This window comes from Colletotrichum orchidophilum, assembly GCF_001831195.1.
Source record: "Colletotrichum orchidophilum strain IMI 309357 chromosome Unknown Scaffold_34.1, whole genome shotgun sequence".
In the NCBI taxonomy this organism is placed as follows: domain Eukaryota; kingdom Fungi; phylum Ascomycota; class Sordariomycetes; order Glomerellales; family Glomerellaceae; genus Colletotrichum; species Colletotrichum orchidophilum.
The window spans coordinates 572-27,281 of record NW_019172990.1 but is presented as its reverse complement, the minus strand read 5'-3'; the positions used below and the strand labels follow the sequence as shown (position 1 = coordinate 27,281).

The following is a 26,710-nucleotide window of genomic DNA, read 5'->3' as shown; positions in this document are numbered from 1 at the left end:
TGGAATTTCTTGGTCTATGATCAGTGCCCAAGCCCATCAATACAGCCAGACTAGTACAGTAAAACAATCGCAGTATGTACCGAATTTGTCGACATAAGCGCAAAAGGAAAATCACATTATGTCCAAAGTGGTGTCGCACAGGCAACTCAGTGAATGTACAGAATCGAAAGCATCCTACTGAAAGCCAAGCAAAGAGAATATATGCTATTCTGGCTCCGAATCACAACTTCTTAAGGAGCAACATGGCTTAACCAAGGACTACTAAGATCTGTGTAGAAACTTGCACCTTTCACCTGTGTTGGTGCCCCCGGCGTGGTAACCTTGCAATTCTGAATCCAATTACCCTGGGTCTCAAGCTTCGTAGCGACATATTGCTTGTAGTCCTCCAGTGGACATGAAGAGCCAGGTCCACTAATGCAGTTAGGGATCGGGTAGACAGCATCATTAAGACGGATGCGAATGTACGTGGAATTCTGAGACCCATGATTCGGGGGTGAGGGTTGTGTACAACTTGATTTCCTGTTCGGTCGAGAACGCTGAGAAACACTGGTGGAGTTGCCATTTCTACCATTTGCAGGCTTCGCGCAGTTCAGTCTCTCAAAAGCAATAGTTCCTCGCATTGTGGTGAAGCGAGAGGTGACGAAGAGGCGGCCATCATCCTTTTGCGTATTGGACAGAGGCTGTTGCTCTTCGAACACCCCGGAAGCGGCCACCAATTCATTGAGCTGTCCGTCGTTGAGGAATGACACGAGAATCTTCGGCAAATTGAAGGCGCTCCCGTCTTCGCGTTTACCGGTTACCGAGGGGCCTTGGGCGAAAATGTCCATCAAGGCATTCAGGTAAGGCGTCATCATGGTCTTGGGGATATCGGTACCGATACCAACTCCGTAGTAGTAGCGCAAGTCCTGGAAGTACTCATACTGGAGGAATTCGTCATCGGAAAAGATGTCACACCAAGGTGAGAGTCGGCCGGTAATCTGACTTTCGAAACCGCAGAGGTAGGGGATTTGCGACACGTCACTTTGTGTAAGCGTGAGGTTTCCCTTGATGAGTGCTTGTAGGCGAGCCAGAATCGGAGGGATGTAGACGTCGTTCCACGCAGTCACATAGTCACCTCCCTCCGTGTCTTGAAAAGCGGGACACATGTCGGAAGGTGCCAATGAGTCGCCAATGCCAGCGACAAATCCTCGAGATGTGACGGAAACAACATCTCCGAGCAAAGTGGCATTCGTTCCCAGAAAACCGCGAACAAATAACTTTGCAGTCTGTAAAACTCGAGAATAGTTGTTGGCCCAGACCATAAAGTCTTCGCCTTCGGTGTATAAATCAGGATATCTGGCACATTTAGCAGAGCCCCCATCACGTGTCCTTGGATGCCGTTAAACAAGACTAACCTAGTTCTCAAGGTGTATCCGAGATCGTGAGCCTCTTTGTAGCCCGTCGGACTCAAGTTCGCGATTTGAGATGATGGATTCGTCAGAACCGGTTTCCATCGCGGAAGAAAGCTCAAACTGCCAGAAACAGTGTAGTTCCCAGCTTGGAACTGCACACCAAAGTCTTAGCCACCACTAAATGTGTATCGTGTTAATGAAAGAGAGATGGACTGACTCGTTCCTGCATCGAAACCCAACCATTGTACGCGCCGGGATCGGGATATCTTGATCCATGCCGAGAAATGTACGCTGTTTGGTCAACGTAGCAGTTTTCTGGAATTTTGGATGATATGCCATTGACATCGGGTCCTGAAAATATAATGTGAGCGGAACTAGATAGTCAAAATTGAGGTCGACTAGTTGTACCTGCGAACCAGGGTCCGTTCGCGCCCAGGTGTTCCAGTGGGTGCTTGGCAGTCTTGCTGGCCGGTAGATAGATGTCCTGAGCTGGCGCAAGAAGTCTTGAACTTCCGTCAACCAGGGTTGCCACGAGGCAAAGCAAGCCAAGCGTGATGGGTGCCATTGCGATCTTTGTCTCTGCCCTACGTGGTCAGGAGCTCTCCCCAGATCAATGTAGGCTACCAGTTCCTCATTATATACAAATTGTGTCGAGACATCGGCCCGGTCATTACCGGCCACGTGCTCTTATCACATTGTTTACATTCAATCGTCCCCCCGTGGGCCATTGTGCCGATTCGGGCAGAGTAACATTTGTATCGCCAGGCACGTGATGAATGCACCCCTTTGATTCGACGGCCCTTACAAGGTTATGGGGAGAAAACGGGGATGCGATCCCAGAAAAGACGTTGTCTCCGTACCTACTTCCACTAGCGTTGCCGATGGTCCTCACCTTCGGTTCCGGATCTGTCCCCGGAGACACCACTGCATGTAATGAACAGTACCTAAACATGAAAAAGTATTTTTTGAAAAAAGTTCCAGTCGCCTTGATTCTTTAAACTAAATCTCGACTATGCTAGATCCGCTTAGCTCAATGTCAACGCCACGTCAGGTCAATTACTTAATCAAGTAGTAATGCCCCCAAAGTTCATGATAAACATCAGGACGGGCAGCGACGTTTACAGGGTCCTAACGACTGACCGTGGCGATAGCCGAAGTATTGATGCACCGCAACGTCATAAAACCATTCGTTGTTGAGTCAGACAGGCAAGTGAGAGGACAGAAAGCCGCGCTCAAGCACTTGGAATATCTACGATTGACTAAACATTCACACTATAATAACTTCTCCGTGGAAAGTTGGTTCGAGTAATAACTTCCTGTAAGCTCAGCCGTGCCAGAATGGAAAGAGTTGAGCAACAAGGTAGGTTTATACGTAGAGTAATAGCCACCGAATTGAATACTGCCTCCAGTTCAACAACTGCATCCAATTTGGTATGTCTTAGTCGGTTGGGTGCATCTCCCATTGCTAAAAGCGCGCTTGTACGTCTCGTAACCGGCGAGTGAGACTTCACTAGCCACAAATTCGAATTATTCATTGATTGCTCCCGATGAGAAAAACAAGAAAAGTCTTTGAATTTGTCGAGGTCCTGCAACTAGTCGCGTTGGTCGCGTTCCCGAGCGTACTACGGCCAACCTTGAGGCATGCGATATTTCTTGAAATACCTTGAGTCAATCAAATCGACCGAATTTAACTCTAAATTTGCCGACACATCCCAAATGCATTTCTTCGGGCACTATTACTAAAGTTTCAACACATGACATAGCTTCGGAAGTTTAATTAGCAATCCAAGTGCCTCTCTGTCGTTGGTAATTTTTCAAGTCACTCCGTCTCCTACCTAGACATGGTTGTATACCTTGGGTATTGAAGGACAACAATAACTAGAACTCTAGTGACTATGATCATGTTTCTAAGATCAGGGGCTCTTGATTTGATCCAGCAAGCAGCTAGCAGGGCAAATTACCTTGACCCTATTAGCGAGTCAACCGACGCAGCATCTTGATACAAGCTAAATAGATTGGAACCAAAAGGCCAGAGAATGTTCATATATGCCTTCACAATGAGTCAATTAACCCAGGAGATGAGACCGTAGTGGGTCACGGCTGACTCAGGAGAATTTCACGGTGACACGGATTTCTCCTACAGAAGAGAACTGAGCCCGGTTAATTCTGTCAGAAAGCTGAATAATTATCGCTTCATCAGGAGCACAAAATTTTCGATGTGGATGAGCATGTAGATCGCTTCCTTTCCATCATCACGTTACCTTAATAGATAGTTTTTAAATAGCAAATCCCCTCGGGCCCCGATTCGGCGCCAGGATCCAAACAAATCTTTATAGGCGTATAACTCAAACGTGTCATCCAACATACGCTTCTCATTGTTCTCAACGGCAGCTGCATTCTAATAACGCAAGTTGCGTTAACCCACGCACCAAGCCAAGCGGCAACCCTCTGAAGCACAATATGAAATGCTTCTCGGTTGGATAATCTCAGGCAGTAGTTCACAGGCAACAAAATTAACTTTCGTATCCTCTTGACTTTTTGGCCCTGAGAGAAGAAAGTTGATGAGCAAAGCATCCCTATGCCTTCAAGCTCTCCTCATGATGTAATTTGACACCCAGGGAATGCATATCTCTGCCACGAACGGCATGCACCAGAATGAAGTCAGTGTCTCACCTCAAGCTCGGTGGTAAGCAACTCAAACTTACCAGAAAGTGGCATGAATTTGAATCTATAATACGAATACCACGGGGTTCTTGAGACATAGGTGCACTCAAATAGCAGTATACTTTCTTATAATAAGAATGATAATGCCTCTCATCCCCTTGGCAACATACAAGCTCCCACCCAGGTAGCGCATTCAGTGGTTTGCAATGTTAGACCTTTTTGTAAAATCTTACCCTTCTTTGAATAGCCGACAAGAATATCCCTTGTTGATATTCTGCTGTAGTTAAAATTCTAGTCCATATTATCTGTCTTGGCAAATGATAAAAATGGGGCTTTTGTTGTTATTTTATACTGCCCTGCGGCTAATTGCGACTGGTCACTGGACAAGGTCGACCAAAGCTCGCCCTTCAGCGGTATGTCTTTCAATAGAAGTTAATTGCATCTACCCTGTTACCTATATATTGGAATCCGGTAACTTCACCCAGGTATGCTGCCTCTTAGAAAATTCAGGGGAGCTGGATGGTTTTTTGAAAACAATAATGGGTCTTTCTATAGTTTTCTGTATGGATGTCAAAAATTCCCACTATTTGAAATTCTCAATGCTCGGACTTGGAATTCGGGTCCTTGGAATATATTAGGAGATTGCTAATAACTCTCGAGACTGTAATGATATGAGAAACCTACTTTTAAAACCCGTTAGCTCTACTGGCATTGCACCTTCGACCGCGTATGAAAGAGATATTGGGAACTATTAAAGGCCTTGCAATAGCTTCTTGAAGGCCAGAAAAAGACAATCTGTAAGCCATCCCTAGTGATATCCTTGACTTAACCTACACGTGGACTGAAGCGGTTCGATGGACCATCTCTGGGTTGAACCATTTACAGCGCTGTACCACCTAGTAGTAGGCAGTATTACTTAGAATGGCGTAAATGGATTTAACAGAGAGCCGAGTTCGACTTGATTCTCTGAAGGAGTAGAGAGCAAGCCCCAGTGCGCTATCCAACGGTGTCGGGGAGGCTGGGGCGGGGGGTTCTTCTATGACCTAGCATGCAGCTGGCTAGATACGGAGATGCCACGACACGAGACCATTCCGCAAAGATGCTGGGCATGTCGGAACTGTCGGCTACGGACTAAGGGAAAGTTGCGCCTCGGCTAGCAAAGGTCAGCGCTCGCATTCACCATCGGAAGAAGGTGTGGTAGGTCGTATCCGCTTTGACTGCGCACTGTGCCGACTACGATATGGTTGTGGAGAAAACAGTCTCTCAAACGTACGTATCCGCTACTTACCTGCAGTGGGAGAATGCCGTGCTTACTCACACTCTGTTCCGATGCGGGTGGTGGTATGAATCTGCGCGGCCCGGTACGCGACAGTGCGCTTTGATCGAGACCCTGATCTAGGTTTGCGGACTCAGAGTGCTTGTTAGTGATGATGGAAACGATTCTGTAGGCCCTGTACATTTCCCGACTTCAGATATAAACGCTCGTCTAGGCCCCAATCGACGTCAAAAAAAATCAATTCACTGTACCAGATGCTCTTCAACCCATTTTCTTTAGTCGCCAAATACCCAATTCCTCTACCTATCATACCTCAAAGGTTTCCATTATGCTTGGGAAAATCGCGCTCGAGGAAGCTTTTGCTCTCCCAAGGTTCCAAGAGAAGACACGCTGGTGGGCAGGACTTTTTGCCATCGACCCTGAAAAGCACGCGGCTGAGATCTCCGATGTCGCGGACATTCGGCTCAATTATATGGACAAACATGGGGTCGGATTCACGATCTTATCGTACACAGCACCTGGAATTCAAGACATATGGGACTCGGATGAGGCACAGCTTTTGGCCAACGAGATCAATGACTACATTGCCCGCGAGATTAAGAAACACCCCGAGCGATTTGGTGCCTTTGCGTAGGTCATCTACCTTGGAATCACAAACACTTTGGAGCTAATCATATATCAGAACCCTCTCTATGCATGATCCCAAGGAAGCCGCTGAAGAGTTGAGACGTTGCGTGACCGAATTCGGCTTCTTGGGCGCCTTGGTCAACGATACTCAGCGGGCAGGTCCTGACGGGGATGACATGATCTTTTATGACGGTCCCGAGTGGGATGTTTTCTGGTCTACGGTGACTGAACTTAATGTGCCTTTTTATCTGCACCCAAGAAACCCCACAGGAACAATCCACGAAAAGCTTTGGGCGAAACGCTCGTGGCTCATCGGACCCCCCCTGAGCTTTGCCCAGGGAGTCAGTCTGCACGTCCTTGGTATGGTCACAAATGGCGTCTTCGATCGTCATCCCAAACTTCAAATTATTTTGGGCCACCTAGGAGAGAAAATTCCATTCGACATGTGGCGCATCAATCACTGGTTCGAAGATGTCAAGAAGCCACTGGGATTGTCTTGCAAGCGAACAATTCGCGAGTACTTTGCAAGCAACCTGTGGATCACGACCAGCGGGCATTTCTCCACCACGACCCTGCAGTTTTGCATGACTGAAGTAGGTGCGGATCGCATATTGTTTTCGATTGACTACCCCTTCGAGTCTTTCTCAGATGGTTGCGATTGGTATGACGCCCTTCCCATCAACGAAAATGACAAGAAGAAAATCGGTCGGGACAACGCCAAGCAACTCTTCAAGCTGCCGGGATTCAAGGACTGTGAAGCGTAGCGTAGAAAAAGCGCTTGCGACTCCTACCTAGGATGGGGTGCAAGTGTGACTTCAAAGCGGGAAAGGGAACGATGACCCCGATGGTTAGTAGGCGGTCTATGGAAGCTAGGTAGTCGTAGCCTTTCGAGACTAGGAGGACTACCTTTTCCTATTCGATGGTGACCGGTCAATATTTCCAAGAAATTGTTACAAGATTGAAACTTCACCCTTTTGAATTCTTGGTCTTTTCACATCATGAAAATTCCAAGGAATTTCCATTCTATTTGACCCCCTGCAACCCCTACCACCCCAGGGGACACTAGGTAGGCTGACGTGAGATTGACAATGGTAGTTGATCGCCGGGAATAGGACTGTCAGATTAATGGAATAGTTCGTGTTGGAGAGAGATCACATGGCGAACCTGAGGCTGTGGTGTCAAAAGTAGCTGACATGTTACTCGTGACGTGGGCATCGGAAGCCTTTAGGAACTTCCGAAAGTGGCACTGTGAGCGGGGGTGGGGACGCGGGGTTCGGGGTGCAGGGCCTGGGATGCAGGGCCCGGGAGCCGGCTACCGATGTGCCTCCTGCGCTTAGGAACTCTGTTTTATCTGATGCTCCACACATTTGACCGTACCCGCGCTCCCTATAGTCCCCCTAGTAATGTACAGGGTCGATTCTGGCTGACATTCGTCTCCCGAAAGCCTCACATCCTACATTTTCACCTCTCAACGACGGCTGGCAACATTGCATTCTCTTCAGTGTCATGCCTCGCCCCAAAGTCCCCGAAAGCCAGCGCCAGCGAGCTGCCGAGGCTTGCAGATTCTGCCGTGAAGCCAAGAAGAAGTGCAGCGGAATCGCACCTTGTAATCAATGTGTTCGTCGAGGGCTCGAGCCAGACTGCCGTATGACATATCTACCACGCGGCTCAAGGACAAAGAAAAACTCGAATGCCAGAGCTACCAATGCTGTGGGACGGAGATCACGCGCATCTTTCGAGCACGGATATATTACAAGGTCAACTACTTCTGTCGGGTCACCAAATACTTCGTCGCGACGCCACGATGATAATGACGTGGAACAGACCTCAAGTTCATTTCCAATCTCTCCTTCAGTCTCTCGGCAGGATTTCGGAGAACCCAGAAGCGGTGCGCACCAAAGTCCCATGACGCCTCCTCGCGAATCCCTAATCGGCGATGATTTTCCAGCAGAGTCCTCATTACTGGCCAACCGATGCAGATTATTGCGTAGCGTGCGTGGTGAACAAGGTAGGTGGTCAGGTGTCGAGTGACCCTTGGTCGATCGCTTTGGTAAACTCGCTGACCGCGAATGGGTAGTATTTGTTGGAAGCGCTGCAGCAATCTCATTCCTTCAAACAGTTCGTCAGGTTGTTGTGAGACAAATCGGTCCCTCATCTTTTTCCCACAATGATGGAATGGAAATGATGCTCGAAGCCGAGTCTCCGGAGGCAAGGCGCTCGATCTCAGGAGATGAGACTGTAGATCTGGGTACACAACAACGGCTTGATTATTCGAATTTTTACTATACAACTGTAAGACATTCAAGATTTTCAATCAAGATCATGACTAAGTCTCCTGCAATAGACGGAAGGTCTCATCGACGTCCTGGACTCTGATGATGAAAAGCGATTGCAATGCTTAACTCACGACATTTCTACTGAGAAAAACTCTTCTAGAGCCGAAAACAATTCCGTTTACAAGGCCACTTGTGCATCAGAATACCCAACTCATTCCTCAGATGCCATCAGAGACGTGGTAATGGCAATTGGGGCGCAGTGCTGCAGCGCACCAGAAGCTCAACATCACAGCTTTACCTTTTTCCGCAAAGCACAGCGTCAAGCCTTCTCTGGCTTGTTAGAAGACCCAGACTTGGACATGGTGAGGGTATTTCTGCTCATGGCATTCTACATGTTAGGAAATTGTCGCAGAAATACAGCCTACATGTACATATCCATCGCTGCAAGGGCTGCACTGGCTCTGGGACTTCACAGTCAAATTATTTATACACGTGAGCCCAAGTCGCATCAGTGTGACGTTCTTAGGTAAGTAAGTCTCTTTATCAAGAGATGTCGAAATTCCTTGAATGAATTCTCGCACAGATCAAAGGTTACTCATACTCACCTCATCGTACAGATCGAGAGTCTGGATAAGTGTCCGCATTCTAGACAAGCTTGTCAGCTCTCTCCTGGGCCGGCCAGCCGCCACAGCAGGCACTGATGCTAGGCCAGTAATCGGAGGCTTAGCACCAGATTGCAACTACGGAACAAAGTACCTTGATGCGACTTGCGGCATTGTTGAAATCATCAATAACATCAACAATACACTATACCGCGGCAAAGATATCAAGGTTTCCGTCGTGGAACAACTACTAGTCAATATTGATGGCTGGAAAAGAGATCTCTTCATACCCCTTGGGTGTGCAGAACAGCCTCAAAGTCCTCAGAAGGATCCAATCAAGGATAATCGAGTGGCGATTGCCAAAATCCACGTATCTTGCTTGTATTACTTTGCTGTCACGCTCGCGACACGGCCGACTTTTATTTCTTCCCTCAACAGCCAGGCGGGGAACAAGATCCGCCATCCACCACTGGCCACGGCTTGTATTGAAGCCGCTGCGTATCTGGCACAAACTTGTGCCGATGCGCTCAAGATAGGACTGCTTCAGCGAAGCATGTGCATTTTGAAGTAAGATTGGGATCACCTGGCTTGTCCCTTTACTATCTCTATCCGTACATATCGCAAGTTCATTTCAAAACTGTACTAACAACAAAACCCCAGAGCTTTAGTATTTTCCGCTGGATTAATACTTGGCGTAGAATGTTTCGCAGAGGTCATCATAGATCTTGATACCGACCGAGCATTCCAAGGAGCTATGGATGTCTTAAGTTTTCTTGCTAGCCAAAGTCCCCAAGCTGCACATTATCTCGAGATCTTGACATCGCTGGCAAACGCCATCGCAGAGCGTCGGTCAAAATCAAACCCCGTTGAAAGGAGTGGATATGTTTCAAGGCTTTTCGAAATGGAAAGTCTGGGAAGCGTTAGCACCAACAATCAGGAAGGAAGCGTGGAAGATGAGCCGTCTTGGGCTCCAACGAGGGAAGTGACTGACCAAGGATCCTTCGACGTCTGGCCAGGAGTCGACGGGGGTTTATTGAACTGGAGTGAACTACAGTTTGACGATAGCGACTTGCATATTGATTGGCAAAGCTTGAGTGTATTTTGAGATGACTGTGGGAATTCAAATGTTGTAGGAGGAATGTGTCGATGAGAAAAACAAAGGAGCGTAGCCCAATAGCATTTGATCTGCCAAAACGTCGTAATCAATCCCCCGAAAATAAAGAAATACTCACAACTACGAGACGTTCTTTATGCAAGGATATGATGGCATTGAGTCGGACTTTTAAGAAGACTGCCCCTGTCTTTCCAGATACGGCTCGTGCTGACAACACAGCATTCTCAGCACAACATTAACTTGTGAGATGGTCAGTTCCGGAACTCAGCATCGTAGTGGAATACAGTGTCTTCATTTTATTCATGATGCTGTGGTACTAACTATCGTAATAATCAACCACAGCTTTCATAGCTTCGATGATTCCGCTGTATCTCATTCGAGTATCCTGACTTGTCTGAGCTCTACGACCAGATCACTAACCTCCTGCAACGCAATGGATAGAAGTGGCCACGTAGTCCATCGCCTGTTAAATATATTGCTGCTTACGCCAACTCAGCAAAACATCATCTCATACTAGGAATATTATGTGTTATGCTGTTCAGCCCAGTCTGGGTAGGCTCAAACATCATTGTTCTACTACAGATCGTCACTACTACTTCGAACCCAGCACCCCGAAAATCCAACCCTCACGAGCGTGGCATCAGTTCGGTTTGATCCGTAGATATCCTTGAGAAAGTCGGCGCAATGCTCGGTATGGAATCCGTTCACAATGATGCCATCAAATACAGTTCGTTCCTCGAAAAGGGTCCAGAATTGCTTCTTCCAAAGCATAGAACAGTGATTCAGGTGGTCGCGAATTGAAGTGTAGTAAACTTCTTGATCACCCATTGCTTCTAGAGCTATGGGCTGCGTCAAGTTTTGGCTGCAGCATAAGTGTTAGTAACGACGTCATCCGCTACGTTTTGAGCATTTATTGACATACTCCGCGAAGGCACTCCAGCTACCGTCATCTTTGTATTCCATCTCAAACTCTCGGTCGTAACATTGTGACGGGACCCAGAAGTTTAGCAAGGTATCGTATTTGCAATCCATTTGCTTCGCCTCGACCGTAGAGTTCCCGCAAGAGATGAATTTGGCATTCGAGGTGACATTGTGGAACGTTGCGATGTAGTCACTCGACGTAGGAGTTCGACTACCACCGTCAACGTTGGTACCCTCGTGTCGATTGAGAGAATTCGGCACTAGAATGTAAAATGCAGCGACCCATAGTAGAGATGTTGCGAGGCAAACAAGAACGTCTCGTATAAGCCTGCCGTGGCGTGAAGCTCTCAGCGCCTGTTGCTGTCGAAGAGAGCTGTCGCTCTCTATCGCTCCGTCTTCCGTCGAGTCTCGCTTATTGGGGTCGTCTCGAAAGCCTAGAAAAGGCTGTTGATCCTCGTTCTTGGACTCCATTATGCTATTTGAATTTTTTTCTTTCAATAGGAATTTGTTCGGTTCTCGACAGCGGTCAATAAGATGGGCCAGCTATTGTTGGCGTCTTGGAGGATAGGAAATTGCGGTGCTGCTGCATAGATGTTGAACCGGACCTAAGACGGCAGATCAACCCAGGGGTTTTCTCGTTGTCGGGCGTTTCATGAGTCAGTCACAACGTAGCCACTACCGTTTCAGACCCAAATGGACAATGGCGCTCGTCCCATGTTTGCACCATTCAAGCAGTTTCGTCAGGCGGCAAGGTCTGAACTCAATCGTGTTCGAAACCCGATTGAGACGCAAATGTAGAACCAGGGGAAAGCTCAGGAGCCTTCCCTACTGGAGAAAAAGTGTCGAGCCATGAACACCCTGGCTGAGGTCGTATCATGGGTCACCCATTGTTCACATGTTCTAAGTTGATAGTTACTGCAGGAGGACATACATTGTTTACAGGACCCGTTATGGAAACTCATCCCGTCTGGACCCTTCTTAGCGGAATAGACCGAGTATACTTGGTGATCACTGGCATATTATATCTTCATTCAATTTACGTGGAGGAACCCAACGGAAGCAAGAGAAACTTCTTTCGACCAGTCTTCCATTTCTTCTAGTGGTTCTGAACACAAATTCTTGCGTCAGCTTTGATTTAGCAAGACAGGGCTGCTGATTTCGGTTGTTGCAAGTCGACGGTCCGCAAACAACCCATGCTTGTCAACTAAAGCCATCCATATGCCATTACCAAATTCAACGAATGACATCATCGCTGCCCATAATAGCTGCTGTGCCAGTCGAATACAATCGGTCGCCACATGCATGGTCAATCAACTTCCAGTGGCAAAATGTCTCCCTGACGGCGATAGCTGACCACCTTTCAACTGCCTCTGGGCCAATCAGTCTGTGATATATACTTGTCGTAGCAACGTTTACGCAACGGCCTCGTATCCAGAACGAGAGTTGTGAGCGGCGCGGTTCGAGAATAGCCAGTAGATGATCATGCCGACGATCGGGAAGAGGAAGACAACCAAGCACCACAGAACCTTGTGACTGACAGGTCGATCGGACTTCAGAACCTCAACTGTGCGCGTGGCGTTGTAAGCAAATACGATGTCTATGGGTAGACGGGAAATATAACCGGGTAAAAGCACTGTTCAAAAGCAAACTTACGAAATACGATGATGTCCAAGACAAGGACTATGAATCCAAGGATGCCGCCACCAGTGCCGTACTGCCAGGTGTTGCCGTGAGCTGCGGCGCCGACGACAGGGTCAGACGCAGGTGCGGCAACGGCCAATAATGCGAGGCATAGCTGCAAGAGGAAGTTGGTCAACACTGCGTTGTGCATCATGATGTCGCTGGGTGCTATCGGGCAAGGGCGGAAGATGGTGAAGACAGCGGGAGGCTCTGGTGTGGTGAGACGTAAGTTGCGTTGATAGGTGATGTAGGTAGGAGTCGGTGGAGGGATACTGATAATAAGACAGAACGATGTGACAGTGGTTTTTTCACGTGGGAGCGCAGTGGCATTAATATCCGCATGGCAGTGACCTAGGTGACGTCAGTTGTTCGGGTCGTCTGACCAAGACGCGCTTTGCGCTATGCCTGGACCGGTTCATCGAGATCCTGCGAAATTTAGACGGGGAGAATGATAGGTGGTAGATGCTCTGCTGACACTCTAACGGCGGGCGAACACAGAAAAGCCACAAATAGTGCATGGCATTTTGTCTTGCCAACGCGTACGGCGTTCTTGAGATGCAGATAAATTTCGCTGATTGGCTATTATTTGCTTTGAAGGTGCAGGCGATGCAGTACTTGGTCCCGGGCCAGCACAGGCTAGATCGGCAGACCCACCTAGGGCATGAAAATTCGCCGGCGATGAGGATTGTTGCCATTGCGGTTCGGTTATACTTCAACATTTCGAGAGGTTGGATTATGGCGTTCCATGAATTTTAGTCATGTTGCGTTCAATGTTTGATGATAGAGCTCAAATTCTGGGCCAGTTTTGTGTCTTGACTCTTGCCTAGTGGCGGTGCACCTAACACCTAGCACGGCCCTGAGCATCGTCCCAGATTAGATCCTTAACTTCTTAACCTATCAAAATGACAAATTAATAACTAAAGCCTGTCTAATCTGAATAGTAATTGAACTGCTCTCATGCTTCGCCTCTATAATTATGCTTTTTAAGGCTTCTGTGCTGATACTGGCTTTACTTCAGTAGCATTAATAATATTACCGCTAATTTATATTAACATATTAATATCTCGAGGTTAATCTTTGGAGGTGTTAACCAGCAATCAGCGGATGCTGTAGGCGTGTTATAAATTGATATGCAATACTGAGTATTTGGCCCTTATGAGGGATAGGAGCAGGCGCAGAGATTAATATCCGCTCTTGAAAAGAAATGTGGACGGGGAGGTCGGATTACATTGATACATGACATCTACAATGGGAATTAGTGTTTACCGCTTCTAACATGTAAAGCTAAAGATTCTGCAATTCATATTCGTCTCCTATTACCCTCATCGAACCCGAACTTCATTTTATTCAGCTTAGCTTTAGCTGGTATCGTTGATGCCAGTGTATGGCAAGCGGCTAAATTGATGGACGAGTCAAAATGAGCCTTCTAGTGAACGCGCCACCGATGTCTCTTGTCTGCGGACAGCTGCTTGGGTCCCTGATGGGATTCGTTATATCGATGCTGGTTTATCGACTTTATACCAGCGTATTCTACTTTTTATCAAAACACCTTCCAATGCCATCTGCACACATCCTGGTATCCATAGCGCGGCTTATGTGCGGCCGAGGTATGCCGCTTAGGCTCCTGGCATTTAGTGTGGTTGCGTCAGTTTTGGATACCATCATCAAATTTTCGCAAAATATCAAGCATCTTAGCCGTTGGTCCTCTTGTATGCCATCCATTATTGCATTAGCTGCAGGTATGTCAAACTGCAAAATCCAGCCAGCAATCAAACCTCAGTAGTTCCAGCAGGTACATAATGCCAGAAGTGACTCTAGCGCAAGGGATCGGTGGTTTGATTCCCTTTAATGTCCTGAGTCGTTAGGTTTACAAATAGAAATCACGCCTTATCTCCGCGGTGACTGGGTTCACACTTGGCGAAGATTTGTTGAGCTGAATGACCATCCTCCTGCGGAGCATTGACGTGCCACACTTATTACATATTTCTGGCCTTGAATCTATGGTCAAAGTAAACCCAGCTGAATTACAGTAATCTAGCATGTCAATTTCAAAAGTGACCGTGTATACGTAATGAGTTGATATTCTCCCTTCAATAGTCATGTCTGGTTAATGCATATGATCAAAGATGTACATTAAATAGGGTCTGATTATTGAAAGGGCACCATATACCAAATAGTTCAAACAATCGCCTTTCTCAGAGTATCCATGAACTTCCACACGTCTTGGAAGGTGCAATATAATGGCACTGGCGCAACGCGGATGACTCCTGGCTTGCGTTTGTCACAGACGATCCCTTCATCAACAAAAGCTTCCACGACATGTTCCAGCAGGCCATCCTTGAGCAGAACGCTCAGCTGAGCACCTCGCTCATGAGCGTTTCTTGGCGTAAGAACTCTGAATGATGGTTCGCTACCCGTGCCGTCTGCCAAGATGCCATCGAGAAGATGCTCCGCATACGCGGTTAGTACCAGAGACTTCGTCCGTAAGTCGGTCATGGTCGTCTTGCTGAATACTGATAGAGCGCCTGAGAGTGAGGCAAGATCAATAGCCGAGGGATTTGAGACCTGGAAACCGCCAGCGCCAACAGTGGGAAGGAAGTTGTTGTCCATGTTGAAGCGCACCGATTTGTCGCCTCCGTACCACCCGGTGAGCCTGTGGCGAAACTTGGGCTTACCCTCACTGGTGTCAACTTTTCCGTGTTTTTCATGGACAAACGCGCCGGCCATTGACCCCGGTCCAGCATTCTGGTACTTGTAAGTACACCATGCGGCAAAGTCAACATTCCAATCGTGAAGCCGTAACTCGACGTTTCCAGCAGCATGGGCCAAGTCCCAACCAACAATGATACCCTTGGACTGAGCGTATTCGGTGATGCGGGGTATGTCGAAGAGCTGGCCACTGTAGTATTGTATACCAGGAAGTAGGATGAGGGCTGTCTCCTCCGCGTGCTCGTCAATTGTCTTCATAATGAGATCGGTGGAGATGTAGAAGTTCTCATCGGGCTGGATCTGGACCATAGACTTGGACGGATCCAATCCATGCCACTGGATCTGAGATTCGATAACATACTATCCTCGTCAGTTCGTTCTACGAGTAGGGTGAAATGGCACAGGACTTACGTGATCACTTGGAAATGGCCTCCATTCAAGGATAATTTTGTGCTTCTTTTCCGTCGGTCGATAGAAGCTGGCCATCAAAAAATGCAAGTTTGCGGTCAGAGTGTTCATCATGACAACCTCTTCTGGTAGAGCGCCAACAATGTCCGCACTTTTCTTCGCGACATCCTCTGCCATGTCTTGCCAGCATACAAGCGGTGAGTTTTCAAGCCCCTGAAAATGACCATTCACCCCAATCGATGCCCAGGTCTCCAATTGAGCATGAACGTAATCCTTGACTGCTTTGGGTGGAACTCCCAATGAATTACCGCAGAAGTAGACTGATGGCTTCTCGTCATCTGAAGTTGATGTATGAACTCCGTTTGTGCCATTGACCTCTTTTACATGACCGTTGAGAATTTGATTGTCTTTTTGAGCAATCAGCAATGGATCTGTGATGATTGCTGTGCCACAAATCTTGTGACATCAATTTTTGGTAGGACCTACTAGGGAGCGTTCCATACAAAGACTTCTTCTTCAAAGAACCTTTGGTCGGAATGATAAACTCATCGCGCAAATGTGCTAGCTTGTCTTGGGCGTCAAGCTGCTGCGCAAATGAGAGGGTGCTTGCGTTGGTGGGAAACTTAGCCTGACGGCCAGATCGGATCTGCTCAGCAAAGGCGTTGAATTCCATCTTAGATCGTATGAGAAACAATGTCAAGTTTACTAGATGGTTCGGATATCCTCAGAAATGGTACCATACGCTGAAGAACCGGGGCATCTTGTTCGTCTTTGTACCCGTCGCCTCCTCATCTAACTCGAGATAGCGCATCGTCATTCCGAAAACTTCCCACACGGCCCCGCCTACATCCGGCATCCGCTTCCGTCAGAGCCCTAGCGCTTCCGCCTGTAAGCGACGGGTTTCGGCTTGGTCCACTTATACCATCGGATGACAAGCGTGTGTTTGCAAGATGCGTACATGTTGGCGAGCAGCACGGAAACAAAGGGCCTGGGACAGTAAATTCGGGAACTACTTCTTTATCTTAATATACCCTGACTCGCATTGACCTGAGCTTGGTTTTGCCCTCATACCGACTCAATCTACTTCCTCTGCCACCTAGAGCCTTCGCAAATATCAACTTCATTACACCAACCCTACTCTTTCACAGTTTGAACGTTCAATTTGGAACAAGATGTCTCCTCACGCGCTATCCATATTCACAGAAGAGGCCAATGTCTCTGCATTGATGAAGAAGTACGCCATTACACAGAACGGATTTCTTCCTGCCGATGCACCTGTCAAAGTCCTTACGGATCCTTACTATTTGCCGTGGGAAACAATTGTTCAACACCTCCCAGAGCTTCTAAAGACTGGCAAGCTGCGGCGTGACGTCGACAGTCTTCCTCCTTTGTCGACGAATAAGCTACGCAGTGAAGCTGAGTGGAGACGGGCTTATGTGATCTTGATCTTCCTGGCACATGCCTACATTTGGGGCGGAGAACAGGCGCAAGAGGTTAGTGCACTGTCTCGCCTCTGACTCCGAGGAGCATTTCTCACCACAGCTACAGATTCTACCCCGAGCCGTTGCTGTCCCTCTCTTACGCGTTTCCGAACATCTTGAAGTTCCGCCTGTCGCGACTTACGCAGGCCTGAATTTGTGGAATTTCCTTTCAACAAACAACGACTTCACCGACCTGGACTCTTTGGAATCCCTGCACACATTCACGGGCACAAAAGATGAAGCTTGGTTCTACTTGGTTTCAGTAGCCATGGAAGCCCAAGGTGCTCGAATTATGACCGATATGCTCGATGCTCTGGAGTCCATTAAAACAAGAAATTACGAAACAATCACGCGGGCATTGGAAGCCCTGTCCGGAAACATTCGAAAGATCGGCGCTTTATTAGAGCGGATGTATGAAAACTGCGATCCCATGGTTTTCTTCTACGAGATTCGCCCGTTCTTGGCTGGTAGCAAGAACATGGCAGCAGCGGGCCTACCGAAAGGTGTCTTCTACGACGAAGGCGATGGTCAGGGTACCTGGCAGCAACTCCGTGGAGGAAGCAATGGCCAAAGCTCTCTCATCCAATTTCTCGACATTGTCCTGGGGGTTGAGCATACATCGGAGGGGAACAGCAACCCACATGCCAGCAAAACCAATCCCAGCCAAACAAAAATGCCCGCATTTCACGAAGAAGTCCGCAGTTATATGCCAGGGCCACACAAACGTTTTCTCGAACACGTTGCCCGCATGGGTAGTATCCGGGAGCTTGCGAAACTACCTGTTTCCAGTGTCAAGCAGGAAGACTTTTGCAATGCATACCAAGCTGCAATCAAAACGATGACGGAGTTCCGTAACAAGCATTTGCAAATTGTAACCCGCTACATCGTGCTTCCTTCTAGAAAGATGTACAGTGGTGCGAAAGTAGATCTGGCAAGCGCATCTTCAGTGAAGGACGAGCAACTCACTGGAACTGGTGGAACGGCATTAATGCCATTTCTCAAGCAAACAAGGGACGAGACTCTGCAGGCGGGGCAGTTGGAAAAGGGACCGCGGAGGTGATTTTTTGATGCGTCAATTCATGATATCCATAGAGCAGTAGATGCCATCAACAAGGTGCAAATAACACATGTGCTAGACTAATGCCAGGGGAAACAAGAACCAGCTTCCGCGCGTAACCTTGATGATCCATTCACATTAAGCCGGGTCCACAAATGAGGAAAGTTGCATCTGGGTGGACCATCCGATCCCTTCGCCTGCGGGAGCGGAAGAGCAACTGCGGATCTCGGATCGCAGCGTGGCTGAGCGAAGAAATTACTCGAAGCCTCCCATAGCGGCCTGGGGAGTTTTAGGGCTGGCAGGCAGCCATCGCCGGTCCTTTGGAGAATCCATTTCTATAACTCTGGAGGAGTGCTCGTTTTTGACTGACATGAGAAACTCGGTAGCGAATATCTTCTTCATTTGCTACGAAGTGAAGATCTTGGACCACCCTACCCCCGGCTTCACATGCTTCCTTTGCCCTCAAAGCTGTTGATTGCCGCGGCGCGGTGCATTGAATTTTTGATACCTAGGAGTGCATGCTTATTAGAAAGAGTTACCGTGCGAGATTCGTTGTTGACCAATGCCTTTAATTAGTGATCCGTGAAATGGGTTCAAGGTAGTTCCACCACCCACTCTTCTGCCGACAAAACTTTTCTCTAAAGATAAAGTATGGACTATAATCATATGTGTTGCCGCAGCCTCTGTCGTAATAATTTGCTTGGCGACCGCTAAAGTGCGTGACGATTTACTGGGGCAGGGTACAGTTTGACAAGACAACAAGAGAACGAACAGCGCAATGCACGTTCCACGAACAAATAAAACAACGCATGATTAGACGTGGTAAAGGGCATAGTGATTACAATTCAGATAAGATTATCAGATCTAGGAGTATTCTATCATAGCTTCATGAACTAAGACTAATACTCGCGGAGCTGCGAAATACTCTAAATATACAATGCCTTACAACGGGTTGGGGAGTTGATTAAGTGTAGTACTCTGTGCCGGCGACGACCTTATGTAGGCTCAAGCGTCATGGTCCCTTGTAATTCGACTGGTTTGCTTCAGAGAAGCGATCTCGCTATATTCCACACATGATATTCTTCGAGGAAAGGAAGCGTGATGACGAGGCACGGGTTCAGAGTAGAATGCGGCTTCTCGAAGTGGTTCCGCGGTGGTTCCGTCCGTCGGAGCCAGATCTTGTGACGCCATCGGCAAGACACCGTGCATCCGTCACAGTTGCTGGGTTCGGAAGCACTGTATATCGTGGCTCAACAAATTGTGCCAAGCTAGCTATCCAAGGCTAGCGTCGAGTAAACTCCGTTCTCGGAAAACTTCCACCTCGGCACTTGTTGGATTTCTCCCTCCGCGTCCCGACCTTCGCTCTTCCGCATGTGTGTTTGTACAGCGACAAGGTAATACCTGCTGTAGCACCATGGAGGATGTCTCGGGGCGAGAGCCATCGCCGCATACCTATGTCCGCACAAGAGTTGCCAACGCTTGTGACAGTTGTAAGGCCCGCAAAGGTACAGTTCCTATTCTGTTCATGAAAGTTGTTAAGGAGTCCCTGGGGCTGGTTGTCCTTACTTTGAGCACCGTTTGGGTTGCAGTCGGCGGAGCTTCTAGACTGCCTGTACAGTCTCAGCGCGCATCCGCATCCTCTCGGTTCGCGGCTTGCTGGTTAAACTTACTTCTAATCATTGGATGTAGTCAAATGCGACGGAAAGTTGCCATGCAGCTACTGCTTGAGACGTCAACGTCCTTCCACGTGTCGATACTCTCCACAGCAGAGACGACGAGCGCCGGCCCCCCCTCTGCGAACGCCGTCTCCGTCTGTACATAACGGCCTGGATCTTCGGTCCGGAGTCCGGACATCCGGGCCGGCACATGATGCTTTGGCTGAAGAGGAAACAGAAGTCCCCCGGGAAGCTCGTCTTCTATGCGATGCTCAAGGGAAGTTAAGTACGTTCATTTTTAAAACACCATCACTCTAACCCTCACCTAATGTGTACGCCATCAAGTCTTCATCGGCGATTGTGCACCCTTGTCGTTTTTCCAAACCGTCCGACAGCTGGTGAACACACGCGTCGACTCGCAAGTCTTCGCACACCAGACTGAGAATCCTCCCTTCCGACCGCCGGCTCACTATTCCGGAAACGATGAGCCAACTCTTCATCTTGGAACCATATCTAGTGCCATTTCAAAATATCAAGCTGTGGTGAGATTTCCTGATGAATCTTTTCTAGGGTGACCACATTTGATAACCACCGATAATATTCTTACAGACCAGTGGACTCGTTGATCTTTTCGGCCATGCCCAGCTCGTGAATGAACTGGGATGTTGGGCTCGGCAGAACCATAGACCGCAAGACGCAGCATCTGCCACTTATTACCTCGTTCTTGCTATAGGCTATCAGTCTTCCGAGGAAGATCTTGCCTCTTCGTATTTTGAATATGCACGCAGTATCGCCCTCGCAAACCTCAGTGGCAATATCAACGTTCCTACCATCCAAACTTTCATACTCGTTACTCTCTACATGCTTGGTTCATGCCAAATGAACGGGGCATTTCTATTCTTCGGTATGTTCTTAATAGATATCTTGTCATGGAATTGGCTCATGCTAAATGCAACAAACAGGTATTTCGGTGAGAGCGGCCTACTCCATCGGGATTCACCGCACTGAGATCAACTCTCGATTTGGCGCCGACGTTCAGAGGCAGCGGTACAAGCCCCGCCCCCCTTGCTACTTGATACTAGAGGATTTGACTAATAATCACGCCTGGTACATAGTGATCGCTTATGGAAGAGTCTACGTGTCTTGGATCTTTTCTTGAGTACGTCGATGGGCCGGCCACCGGCAACATCTGATGTCGATTGTACTGTGCCCTACAGAGAGTTGGATGAAGAGGGTCAAGAAACGTTTGATTTACTCAATGCTTCCGCGCAAATATTCTTAATCACTGAAGGCATCGTCGTGGAAGTATACTCGAGGAGAAAGGTTTCCTATCAATTGACCGAAGGCATCTCACGACAGCTACGGGACTGGTCAATCCGTTGGCTGCAACGACTAAAGGATACTGTTTCCGACTCATCGCCTCAGCAAGAAGAAAGCAGGATGACTGGGGCTTGCCAGATCTTATGCTCCTACTACTACGGTCAGTTTCCTGGGCGATAAATTGTCCAGAACCGCGCCTATAAGAATGATGCTGATGTGACGCAGCTGTCATCTTGGTGTCACGGCCTTTCCTTATGTATGAATTACACAAGCGACTAGCCGACGGGGTTGCAGAGATACCAACGGGGAATTCAGGTCTGATCTCCGGCAAGTCAAAACTTGCAGATGCGTGTATCGATGCAGCAAGCTTCATGGTCGACATTCTGGTGGGTTTGACAGAGAGGGGGTATTTGACTGGGCACATGCCTCTGATCGTGTAAGTGATGACCCTGACGCGTCTTCGTTGTCTTTATCTAATTTATGTGCTAAGGTCCTGGTTATTTGCTTCATCGCTCATACTGGGTGTTGGTCTCCTTGGATCTTTCGGCCGTATCCTGGAAAAATATACACGCAACTCCATCATGGTGCTCGAACATTTTGCGAAAATCGATGCACACGCCTCTCAATATTCACTCATTGCGAAGTCGTTACTTAGCGCCGCTCTCGACTACTTGGAAAAGAAAGAGCTCAGAGAAAGGATTCAGCGAACGGAAAGTTCATCGCAGCTTTTCGGACTGGTCCCGCGAGAGGGCACAGACGGCGACCACAACATTCAATCTCCCGCTAATGATGTCAACCTGAGTACAAACACGGATCGCAGCCTCGGGTCGAAGACAGTCAACCCCGTCTCCGGTTTTCTTGGACTGGCGTCGCCGTCCTTTGCGGACGTGGACGCATCCTTCTTAAGCCTCTCATCATCTTTACCAAGAACACCAGATTTGTCCATACTTGACGGAAGGAGTGAAATGGATCATAGTTTCGGGGATCTCAACTTATTCCAGCTCCTCGATGGCGATGGTCATATTGATCTTGGTCCTTACATCTGAGGGGGTCTTAAGGCGAAGCCAGTCAAGTTTACTTGAAGGGGGATAAAAGAAATTAGTTTTCGTTACGCGTTGGAAAGTCTTTATTTCATCGTTGAGACTAATCAGATGATCGCCATAGAGATGCTCTATTTGACGTTGGATCACAACGCGATGCGGGTGACCCTGACTCGAGCGAAGTGCTCGACATGCAACTGCACTGATGCAGACGATACATCATCACTTTGAGAAGAGTTATGCACCCTGTACGGAGAGTGTTAAGATTTCCGAGCCGGATAGAAGGATCAAGGACACGGTTTGGCTAGCCACATTGAAATTACGCGCGAACCATGAACCCGAAGACCTTGGTCCTCCTGACTCGGTTATTAGAGATTTGTTCCTTGCTCCATACCTCTTAGACGTGACTTACCAGCGTACACGAATAATGGACAACGTATAAGCCTAACGTGCATTGGCTTGGTCCGGAAACTGCACGGTTGGCTCTCTGAGGTTAGTTTTAGCTCCTATTCAGGATGAATGTATGACACGGGAATGTATAAATATTTTATTGCCAAGCAGTTGGTTTCATTGTACTTTAGGCGACCCGAGTCGACAATTATATATTAGCCACTAACGATAGACGTGGCAGTATATTGATGACTTTCGACTCGATATCGACTTCTGGAATTGAGAATTCTGGTGTTCCTGGAAATGCTGCATCACGGACCTGCCGTGCCTTGACGAGATAAATTAAAGTAGTGTGTTGTCCTGCCCCCCTCTGTTGCTGCCAAAGATGTACTACATATCTTAATCACCTAATGCCTTACTCACACAAGACTGCGCCAGTAAAAATTCTACTTTTCATAGTGCCTATTGGCATCACCGCTTGTATTCACTCCTGGAGCCCCACGAATGTTTTTGCAAATTTGATCTCAGTCATTCCCCTCGCTTCTATCTTGTCATTTCCCGTCAAGCTGATGTCGCTCAACCACTTTGGGTGGACTGCTCAACGCCATTATAAATGTCATTGGGGCTGTCATCAGTGGTATTGCTCTCGCACAAGGCCGTACGAGAATCGCCTGATTCATCACGCAGGGATCGCAATTTCCCATTAAGTCTCAATCATGAGCATGTGCCTCTTCTTTGGCGCGACCGGGCTGACTGAGCCCAGTGCAATTACCTTTTGTTGTGTCAACCAGTCATGACCTAACGTCCACAGCTTATCAAATTTGAAACTCTGGTCACGCTCGGACAAGTATATTCAAACACGGCGCAGACTTGCTCTAGGCTTGGAAACGACTAAATCAATTACAAGCAGACATAGCTCTGCTAGTTATGGATTAAAGTCATCCCTATAAAAAGGGAATTCAAAGGTGATTCTAAGCGTAGGAGACTTAAAAAGGGCAGATTCGAACACCAGTCACCAACAGACCCTACGTGCACGGCTGACCCCTTCACTTGACACGAAGCCGCCTGACAGTGACACGCTTTTAGCACTGATATCTCGCTTCAGACCATCCCAAACCTTCACTATCGAGCTCGCGGGTGAGAGGTATTACAAAGCAATGAGCCTCGCAACGACAATGGAAGATCAACTTAACTTTCCAAGCATAATAATAATGTGGACCCACACGTCCTTTTGCGCTTTGATAGCAGGCCACTTTCCGAGCACAATTACCGAAACTCTCTTTCTCGGTTACGCCGTTAAGAAGGTTTTATATTAAGGGTTTAGTGAATACGGAGGTGCCGTTCAAAAATTATAGCCGAGGCTCCGTAAATAATCCTACACTAAATAAACACCATCTTTAATAGTGGCGTTCATTTCCCTTTTATTTAGAAGTGCACAAGGTAGGTTTCGCTAATAACGAGTCCCGGTCACGCCGGGCCTTTTATAAGCTAAAGCAACAAACAGCATTTACTACATCTATGCATTAAATGGGGCCAGCTATCTTCACTAGTGGCGTTCATCTTCCTTTCATTTAAAAGTGCACAAGGTAGGTTTCGCTAATACCGAGTCCCGGTCACGCCGGGCCTTTTACGAGCCGAAGCAATAAATAGGATTAGTACAGAAGTAAAAGTAGATTAGATTAGATTTTTCATAAAGCAACCTCTTGAAGTTAGCAACTATAAGTACCCAGAATATCCTGGTTCTTACTTCTTAAGTAGAACATAGGTAACTGTCCGCAAGTCAGGCTCTCAATTATTCGCTTCTCCTAGGCCCGCACCAACTTCCAACGCTAGACATGGTTTTAGTTACTCTGAATCACCTTTTGCTTCTTTTTAGCTTATCCAATATTATACTGGCCGCAGAAATGCTGATCGGCTACCGACGAGTGAGCCGGGTAAGTCAAGCACGCGCCATAATGCAAAGCTGCTCAAATATCTAATTACCAGATAGGCCGAAGCAGACTTGATCAATCAATATGGAAACATTTTCCGGGACGAAGCATATGATAAAGCCGCATCTGAGAATGGAGGAGCCCAGCTTGGGGCTGGTGTTTACCTCTCTTTGTCACCGAAAGGCTATAATGCCTATAATAATGACTGGTATGTATTATGCATGATCTTGGACATGTGTGTGGATTGAGAACTAATCAGGTATGCTGACATTTTATATAGGTGGTGTTGGGTTCTGGCACAGTCAAAACCATTTACTGCCGCACCAAAGGTCTGGATTCCTCGCTCCGAATGGGATAAGGATGAGGAGAAAATTTCGGCCTATACGCAGGATCATTTGAAGGAGGGGGAAACCTCAACCTACGCTATCAGGATGGCCCAGGTGAAAGACTACTCCGAAGGGACTTGGCAAATCTTGATACCTACAAGAATGGTTCAGGAAGATAAACTAGACACTAGGGCGGAGTGTGTCGCTAACTACCATGATATGTGGTATACAAAGGCGGTTTCCTTTGAGCATTGGTATAACATTCGTAACGCTTAAAGTTACGGTTAGACTTCGTTTATTTTTATAAGAGCAGCGTTAATTTATAAAAGACTTAAGAAAATATAAATATACTAATATATTATTTGTAAAGAAGATTAATAGTATTTTGTAAATGTTTTAATTTATTAAAACAAACCTAAATAAGCGTAAAATATTTTAATATAACTTATAAAAATTAATACTATCGAATTAGAAGCTTAATTCGACCTCGGGTTAACGCTAGTATAGGGGCTATTTAAAAGTCTTTAGATTAACGTTTAATTAGCGATTTAATATAACATTTCTTTATAGTTACCTAGTAGTTTAGTTACGTATTAAAGCGACCCCGTATATATAAACGGGCTCGCTATATCCTTTTACTTAAGAAAAATAATAATAAAAATATATTTATTATAATACTTATTTTACTATTTATTTTACTTTTTATATTACTTTTCCGTATTATTTTTTAATGATATTATTTTTTATAATTAATATATTTAATTTATATATTTATTTAATTAATTTGAAATTTTACCCTTTTTATTAAAAGTGCCCTCTATTAAAAAAACTATATTAAATAATGATATAACTATATTATAATCTAAATAAAAACTTTTAATCTATAAGTATATTATATATTAATTAAGACCCGAAGGGTTAGGTTTTAAAAAAAAAAAAGAAAAATTAATTTATAAAAGTCAATTTTAATTAAAAATTAAAAAATAATTTTTATATAATTTAAATTAATATTAAATAAAACATTTAATTATATATAAAAAGCTAATATTAATTTAAAATTTTAAAATAATAATTATTTAGAATTAATAATAATAAAAAATAAACTATAATTTATTTTAGCGCCTTAAGGTTTTAATCGCTTCCGATCGATATTAGCGATTAAAAGATTTGTAGCTTATTTTAATAGCTTAAAGTTTTAATCGCTTTTAATCGATATTAGCGATTAAAAGACCTATAGTTTATTTTAATAGCTTAAGGTTTTAATCGCTTTTAATTAATATTAGCGATTAAAAGACCTAACTTAGCGAATACGACGAATTGTAGTAGAGTTGATAGAAGATGCTTAACTTAGCGAACACGACGAACTGTAGTAGAGTTGATAGAAGATGCCTAACCTAGCGAATACGACGAACTGTAGTAGAGTTGATAGAAGATGCCTAATAAAATAAATATGGGGCGTGAAAGTAGGGGGGTAGAGTTGATAGAGATTATATAGGGTAAAGTTAGTAGATATTTCTTAAAGTAAATAGCACTAAACTGATATGTATTAATTCTTCTTATTTAGCTTATAATACTTATGACGTTATAAATATTTATTTTTTAAATTGTTATTATAAAATAGTAATTTAGGTTGCTATAGTTTTATAATAAGGTGCGGGCTTGACTAATTATGGACTAGATAGCGCCTATTATTATAATTAAAAAAGGTAATAGTTTTAACGTCTAGTATAACGCCGTAGCTAAGATAGTTACCTACTTAATAATATCTAATTTTAATTATAATTAATATAGCTTATTATTTTTAAAGACTTATATTACTTATTATCGTATTATCTTACGATT

At 46.2% G+C, this 26,710-nt stretch overlaps 10 protein-coding genes across 10 annotated transcripts; 5 read left to right on the top strand and 5 right to left on the bottom strand.

Moving 5' to 3' along the window:
• Positions 1 to 230: 230 nt before the first annotated feature.
• On the bottom strand, positions 231 to 1,956 carry CORC01_04980 (histidine acid phosphatase; the record flags this gene model as incomplete). The annotated part of the gene is made up of 4 exons (XM_022616627.1): positions 231 to 1,335; positions 1,395 to 1,543; positions 1,609 to 1,742; positions 1,800 to 1,956. The coding sequence occupies 4 exons, from the start codon at positions 1,954 to 1,956 to the stop codon at positions 231 to 233; spliced, it is 1,545 nt and encodes a 514-aa protein (XP_022476768.1).
• A 3,703-nt stretch (positions 1,957 to 5,659) lies between these two features.
• Positions 5,660 to 6,722, top strand: CORC01_04979 (2,3-dihydroxybenzoate decarboxylase; the record flags this gene model as incomplete). The annotated part of the gene is made up of 2 exons (XM_022616626.1): positions 5,660 to 5,961; positions 6,014 to 6,722. 2 exons carry the CDS (start codon positions 5,660 to 5,662, stop codon positions 6,720 to 6,722), a joined length of 1,011 nt encoding a protein of 336 aa, XP_022476767.1.
• Positions 6,723 to 7,464: 742 nt separating this feature from the next.
• Positions 7,465 to 9,941, top strand: CORC01_04978 (uncharacterized protein; the record flags this gene model as incomplete). The annotated part of the gene is made up of 6 exons (XM_022616625.1): positions 7,465 to 7,966; positions 8,036 to 8,250; positions 8,303 to 8,402; positions 8,436 to 8,760; positions 8,852 to 9,403; positions 9,497 to 9,941. The coding sequence occupies 6 exons, from the start codon at positions 7,465 to 7,467 to the stop codon at positions 9,939 to 9,941; spliced, it is 2,139 nt and encodes a 712-aa protein (XP_022476766.1).
• A 585-nt stretch (positions 9,942 to 10,526) lies between these two features.
• Positions 10,527 to 11,342, bottom strand: CORC01_04977 (uncharacterized protein; the record flags this gene model as incomplete). Its single annotated transcript, XM_022616624.1, has 2 exons — positions 10,527 to 10,812; positions 10,873 to 11,342. 2 exons carry the CDS (start codon positions 11,340 to 11,342, stop codon positions 10,527 to 10,529), a joined length of 756 nt encoding a protein of 251 aa, XP_022476765.1.
• A 941-nt stretch (positions 11,343 to 12,283) lies between these two features.
• On the bottom strand, positions 12,284 to 12,705 carry CORC01_04976 (uncharacterized protein; the record flags this gene model as incomplete). The annotated part of the gene is made up of 2 exons (XM_022616623.1): positions 12,284 to 12,435; positions 12,525 to 12,705. The coding sequence occupies 2 exons, from the start codon at positions 12,703 to 12,705 to the stop codon at positions 12,284 to 12,286; spliced, it is 333 nt and encodes a 110-aa protein (XP_022476764.1).
• A 2,024-nt stretch (positions 12,706 to 14,729) lies between these two features.
• Positions 14,730 to 16,341, bottom strand: CORC01_04975 (kynureninase 2; the record flags this gene model as incomplete). Its single annotated transcript, XM_022616622.1, has 3 exons — positions 14,730 to 15,602; positions 15,672 to 16,111; positions 16,194 to 16,341. The coding sequence occupies 3 exons, from the start codon at positions 16,339 to 16,341 to the stop codon at positions 14,730 to 14,732; spliced, it is 1,461 nt and encodes a 486-aa protein (XP_022476763.1).
• A 499-nt stretch (positions 16,342 to 16,840) lies between these two features.
• On the top strand, positions 16,841 to 18,209 carry CORC01_04974 (indoleamine 2,3-dioxygenase; the record flags this gene model as incomplete). The annotated part of the gene is made up of 2 exons (XM_022616621.1): positions 16,841 to 17,161; positions 17,217 to 18,209. The coding sequence occupies 2 exons, from the start codon at positions 16,841 to 16,843 to the stop codon at positions 18,207 to 18,209; spliced, it is 1,314 nt and encodes a 437-aa protein (XP_022476762.1).
• Positions 18,210 to 19,895: 1,686 nt separating this feature from the next.
• CORC01_04973 (uncharacterized protein) lies at positions 19,896 to 20,545 on the bottom strand (the record flags this gene model as incomplete). Its single annotated transcript, XM_022616620.1, has 3 exons — positions 19,896 to 20,122; positions 20,187 to 20,374; positions 20,469 to 20,545. The coding sequence occupies 3 exons, from the start codon at positions 20,543 to 20,545 to the stop codon at positions 19,896 to 19,898; spliced, it is 492 nt and encodes a 163-aa protein (XP_022476761.1).
• A 1,217-nt stretch (positions 20,546 to 21,762) lies between these two features.
• CORC01_04972 (fungal specific transcription factor) lies at positions 21,763 to 22,227 on the top strand (the record flags this gene model as incomplete). The annotated part of the gene is made up of 1 exon (XM_022616619.1): positions 21,763 to 22,227. The coding sequence occupies one exon, from the start codon at positions 21,763 to 21,765 to the stop codon at positions 22,225 to 22,227; it is 465 nt and encodes a 154-aa protein (XP_022476760.1).
• A 2,219-nt stretch (positions 22,228 to 24,446) lies between these two features.
• On the top strand, positions 24,447 to 25,144 carry CORC01_04971 (uncharacterized protein; the record flags this gene model as incomplete). Its single annotated transcript, XM_022616618.1, has 3 exons — positions 24,447 to 24,545; positions 24,602 to 24,750; positions 24,823 to 25,144. The coding sequence occupies 3 exons, from the start codon at positions 24,447 to 24,449 to the stop codon at positions 25,142 to 25,144; spliced, it is 570 nt and encodes a 189-aa protein (XP_022476759.1).
• Positions 25,145 to 26,710: the final 1,566 nt, after the last annotated feature.